The sequence below is a fragment of the Halyomorpha halys genome, unplaced genomic scaffold (assembly GCF_000696795.3).
Source record: "Halyomorpha halys isolate HHAL.00 unplaced genomic scaffold, Hhal_1.1 Scaffold1594.1, whole genome shotgun sequence".
Classification (NCBI taxonomy): Eukaryota; Metazoa; Arthropoda; class Insecta; order Hemiptera; family Pentatomidae; genus Halyomorpha; species Halyomorpha halys.
Genome location: NW_027107170.1, coordinates 113,389 through 119,118, shown reverse-complemented (window position 1 = coordinate 119,118; position 5,730 = coordinate 113,389). Strand labels below are relative to the sequence as shown.

General features: G+C 30.6%; 1 protein-coding gene across 2 annotated transcripts in view; it reads left to right on the top strand.

The window, feature by feature from the left end:
* The first annotated feature begins 4,443 nt into the window (after positions 1-4,443).
* Positions 4,444-5,730, top strand: part of LOC106690157 (ubiquitin-conjugating enzyme E2 T) — a 19,659-nt gene continuing 18,372 nt past the window's right edge. For both annotated transcript variants that reach the window (XR_010842898.1, XM_014435488.3), the window contains exons 1-2: positions 4,444-4,653; positions 4,720-4,789. Coding sequence is in view for 1 of the 2 variants with exons in the window: in XM_014435488.3 (XP_014290974.1) it covers positions 4,536-4,653; positions 4,720-4,789 (188 nt within the window). In the remaining variant the exon portion in view is untranslated. The remainder of the gene's footprint in view (positions 4,654-4,719; positions 4,790-5,730) is intronic.

The window sequence follows — 5,730 nt, the reverse complement described above, 5'->3', positions numbered from 1 at the left end:
AATAATGTAAATATAAAACGTTTACATTATAAAAATAGTCGTAAACTTGGTAGTTAACATTATTTGATTTGAAAATAAAATATTGTTTGGTAAATTGTTCTTATTTATTTTTTAATATTTAACTCCATTGAACCAAACTCATAAAGGTTTCAAATACTAGGTCCATTCCAACGACCACTTCATATAATTATCCACTTCAAAATCAATCAACGATATTTTAATATTGAGCATTGATATTTTTTGTCTTTGTTCCAACAACCATTTCTGACTGGCTGGAACATGCGTAGCCGTTGGAACAGACCCTATGTTTCTGAAATAGATGTTCAAAAAATAACGATGAATTTTTGGTAATTGTATTGTAACCAACGATACTTTAAAACGGATTTTCAAAAACATCCATGTATTTTGGGTAATGTATTGTAAGCAACGATATTTTAAAACATCGATGTATGTGGGTTAAGTATTGTAAATAACAATATTTTAAACATCGATGTTTTTTTGTAGTCGATGTTGGATTATTAGTTTCAAAAACAACTTCTGACAGACCGTAGAATGAGTGATCGTTGGAACAGACCTTATGTTACTTAATTGAAAGTTCAAAAACATCGATGAATTTTGGGTAATGTATTGTAAGTTACGATATATTAAAATATCGATGTTTTTGTAGACAGTTATCCCTGGACCACCACCAAATTTAATGTAGCATCAGCACTAATCCCCCACCACTATATATATGTCTCCCTACTTAGTCTAGCTAGCATTACAGTACGTGTCATTAGCTCAGTAGCACTTGTTATGTTAACATTCTTGTTTGTATTATACCAATAAAGTTTTTTTTAGTATTTCGTGAGTGATAGTTCATATTTGGCGCCCGAACAGGGACTGGGTTCGAATTGAGTGATTAAAAAATCGTGATCATTCTTAGCCATTTTCCGTCTCAAGACCACAGGAAGACTCCATCACTTGTACTATCAAAAATACTACAAGGATCGAAGACCTCTGGTAATCAAGAAGACTGAAGGCACCGCTTACGAAAAAATCACCCTTGGTACTCTTTGAGTTTAACCCCAGTCCGAATTTTTTCTGAACTGGATCTCCGGAATTACTTTAAGAATACTTGAGGTATAATCATTTTTTTTGTAAACCATTATATTTTTTTTTGTTATTTTTTTATATATATTTACACAAATTTTTATCATAATTACTATTTTGTTTTATGGTAAAAACTGGTGATACATTAATACAGAGGCGTAATATTGATTCAGAATCTTTAGAAACTAATCCTACCGAAATGGCAATTACATATCAAATGATCAAAGAAAATTATGGACATTTGTCCAATTTTGATGGTAATCCTTATGATGTAGTATTTTTCGTTAAGGACGTTAGACAAATTTTTAATAATGTATGTTCAGACAATAATACGTTAAAAAATCAAAATCACGATCAGTTGTTAACCATTGTTAAATCAAAATTAAAAGGATTTGCTAGGGACTGCCTGTTAACAAATACGTTCAATTCAGTTGAAGACTTACTCAAATATTTAACACAACAATTTAAAGAATCGCGTACTGTGGAACAATTAAAACGCGAACTCATGCACACCTTTCCTTACAGAAGAGAACACCCAGTTGATTTTATAAATAGAATAGCAAAAATAAGATCATTAATATTTTCTCGCATACAATTTGATGACGAGATAGAAAATAAACAAGCTATGATGAATTGTCAAGTTCGAGAAATAAACAGTCATATCTTACATAATTTACACCCTGAATTATCTGATTTCTTAAAACATATGATACTAATAGATGTTGACCAAATTAGAAACGCTATACTTAACCGCTGTTCAGACATTATGGAAAGACTATACGGACGCGACCAAACTTTATGTACATCCAAAAGAGAATATAACTATTATAATAAATCACACAAAGACTTTTAAAAACCTAACAATCGGGGACAACAATGGCTCGTGGACACGGCTTCTCAAGTTAGCTACATAAACCCAAGTTCTGTACCCGACGGAACTAAAATATTTCCGGACGAATTTATTGTCAAAACACCTACTGGTAGAAAACCGGGACACGGAGCGATCTTCGTAGATCTCGCGCCCAGAAATTTGTGATTTTAATGATAAATTTGATATATTGCTCGGTATAGGAACCATACGAGCTATCGGTATAAAAATGAATCTTGAGGAAAACGACAACCTAATTATAAAAAATGTATGCATTCGCAATGGAAAAATAATAAAATCAGATAAATGAACGGATAATAATGAAAATATAATAAGCAATGGCAAAAAAGATGATATTGTTAATGAAATAAAGAATAAAATTGAAAATGAATTAAATGGAAAAAAAATAAAATTAAATAAATCAATGGATAATAAAGAAAATATAATAGGCAATGGAAAAAAAGATGATATTGTTAATGAAATAAAGAATAAAATTGAAAATGAATTAAATGGAAAAATAATAAAATTAAACCAATCAACGGATAATAAAGAAAATATAATACGTAATGGCAAAAAAATAAAAGATGATATTGTTAAAGAAATAAAGAATAAAATTGATAATGGAAAAATAATAAAAATAGATCAATCAATGGATAAACATGACAAAATAATAAGCAGTGATATAAAAATAAAAGATAATAAAGTTAAACAAAGTAAGGATAAAATTGAAAATGAATTAAATACATTAAATATAAAAGAATTAATTAGAGTATCCCATTTAAATAACGAAGACCAAGTATCAATTACAAATTTACTTAAGAAATATCCGCGAATTATAAAAACAGAAGATGGCAAATTAAGAAAAACAAACTTATTAAAACATTCGATCCCTTTAAAAACTGACAGACCTATTTATACGCGAATTACAGATACCCCCAACAATTTAAGGATGATGTAAATCAAGAAATAAAAACTTTGTTAAATAATGGAGTAATACGAGAAAGTAACTCACCATACAATAGCTCAATATGGGTGGTACCAAAAAAACCTGACGCAAGCGGTAAACGTAAAATTCGAGTCGTCATTGACTACAGAAAATTAAATTCAGAAACCATACCAGATAAATTTCCGCTTCCAAATATTGAAGATCTTTTAAACCAACTAAACGGATCAAAATTTTTCACAACCATTGATTTAGCTTCAGGGTTCCATAAAATCGAAATGGACGAAAATTCAATTGTTAAACAACATTTTCGACAGACACGGGACACTATGAATTTACTCGCTTGCCCTTTGGCCTGTGTAATACCCCTCCAACTTTTCAACGAGCAATGAATTCTTTGTTAGCTAATACATCAAATGTACTTGTCTATATTGATGATATTATAGTTTTTTCAAAATCATAAGAAGACCATTTTCGGCACTTAGATACCGTACTTTCCAAATTGCATCAACATAATTTATCTATTCAGCTAGACAAAACCGAATTTTTTCATTCAGAATTACCATTTTTACCAAAAACATCGATGTCTTTTGAATAATGTATTGTAAGCAACGATATTTTAAAATATCGATGTTTTTTCTGGTCGATGTTGATTATTAATTTCAAAAACCATATCTGACAAGCCGAAGAATGCGTGATCATAGGAACAGACCTCATGTTTCTGAAACAGTTGTTCAAAAACATCGATGTATTCTGGGTAATGTATTGGTAGCAACATTATTTTGATATTGAACATTGATATTTCAAAACATTGTTGTTTTTTTTATCAATGTTGCATTATTTTTTGCAAAAACCACTTCCCACTGGCCGGACTATACGTCGTCCTTGGAACACACTTTGAGTTACTGAAATGGTTGTTCAAAAACATCGATGTATTTTTGGCAAAGATTTGTATGCAATGATATTTTAAAACATCGTTGTTTTTCTAGTCGTAATTTATCTTTATCACGTCGTTAGCGTGAAGGTTGGAGGTACTTTTTTATTCAACCACATTGTTGATAGGAATCTATTTATACTGTAAATTTTTGGTTTTCATTTAGTTACTTTTGGAAAAAAAATGAAAAATTGGGACAAACGTAAAACATCGATGATTAGAAACATCGGCTTAAAAACATCGACATCGATGTTGCATCCGTAGTCTGTAAGAATAACTCAGTAGAGTAGTAACCAAAATTTACGGTGCTCTCTTTGGAATACGTTCGATTTAAACATAAATCAAAACCTATATTTTTCTGTACAATAGTACTGAAATAGGTATCACAAAATTTAGTGTCCGATAACACTCTATTGTTCTTATATGATTGGCTACACAGAATTGTTTGATAGGAAGATAATGACCGATATGATAAGCTAAACTAATGTCTCTATGTAAAAAATATTTCTTCAATAATAGTCTTCATTTTCCAAAGTTTTTTTTATTCCATAGAACATACTTAAGTCCCAACAACATTCAGCTTATTACGACTCTCTGCCTCTTTGGTTAATCATTCTTTAGGGGTTATGATTGTCACCTCCATTTTAGCGGGTTAAATTTCCTTGTGTTTGAAGTTGGAGAACGAATTCTTGGTCGAGATGGATGCGCCTCGAATATCAAATCGACTCCGAAAAGAGTTAGAGAGTTTTGTGAAAGACCCACCGTCTGGAATTTTCTGCTGTATCAGAGATAATTTTACTACAATTTTGGATGCCAGTAGGTACATTTAATCTTTTCCTGATATGATACTTGATGATTATTTTTGATAATATTTTATTTTAGATATTATTGGCCCTCCTGGTTCACCATATGAAGAAGGAGTATTTCACCTTGAAGTGCAGCTTCCCAAAGAGTAAGTTTTTCATATTTCATCTTTATATTTTATTTGTAATTTTTAGATTCATTATATTGGTGAATTCTGATAAATGGTTTGCTGTTTATATTTTTGTCCATAAAATTAATATGACCAAGACTTATGTATGTTAAGAATTTTGCCATCCTAACTGTGGTTAAGGTCGTTAAACCAGGGGTGTAGGAAGGGGGGGCAAGTTGCCTCACCCTGAGGCTCAAGGAGACTTGATTTGTTCTGGTTCTACTGTTTTCTTTCCTAGAAATATTTCTTGAAACTCCAAAAGTACTTAGGATTATTATCAAGATGTTAAAGAGATTTTAAGTCAGATTTATAACTATGAGGAAATATTATACATATCAGTTGACATCTTATCGCCCCTCCAGCATAACTAACATTAGACTTGAAAAACTAATCATTTCCTGACTTCCTTGTTCATCAGTAAACAATGGATTCAGTTTATTCTCAGTGCAGTGATTTTCATTTTGAGTTAATGAAGTTGAATGACTAAACCCAGAATGACAACTCTCTGGATCATCAATTTTGCTGTTGTATTGATTACTGAACTATCATTCATGTGAGTACCTTCCCACAGTTTTCTTTTTTATTTTTTGTTAATAATTCTTACAAAAATTCAGTTGAATGCCTTGTGGTAAGAATGTGATAAGTCACAATTTTGAAGACAGTTAGATTTTTTTTTTTTTTTTGGCACTGTAAACGTTATCATGATCAATAAATGTTTTCATTCGGAAAAATTATCATTTTTGTATCATTACAATTGGTAAAAATAATTAGCTGCTTGTAAGATTTTGACATATGGGAAGCATTCAATTCTAAGGAATTGAATTGATTATTAGTCAGCAGTAGTATATATTACTGCTACTGATATATATATACACACACACACACACACACACACACACACACATATATATATATATATA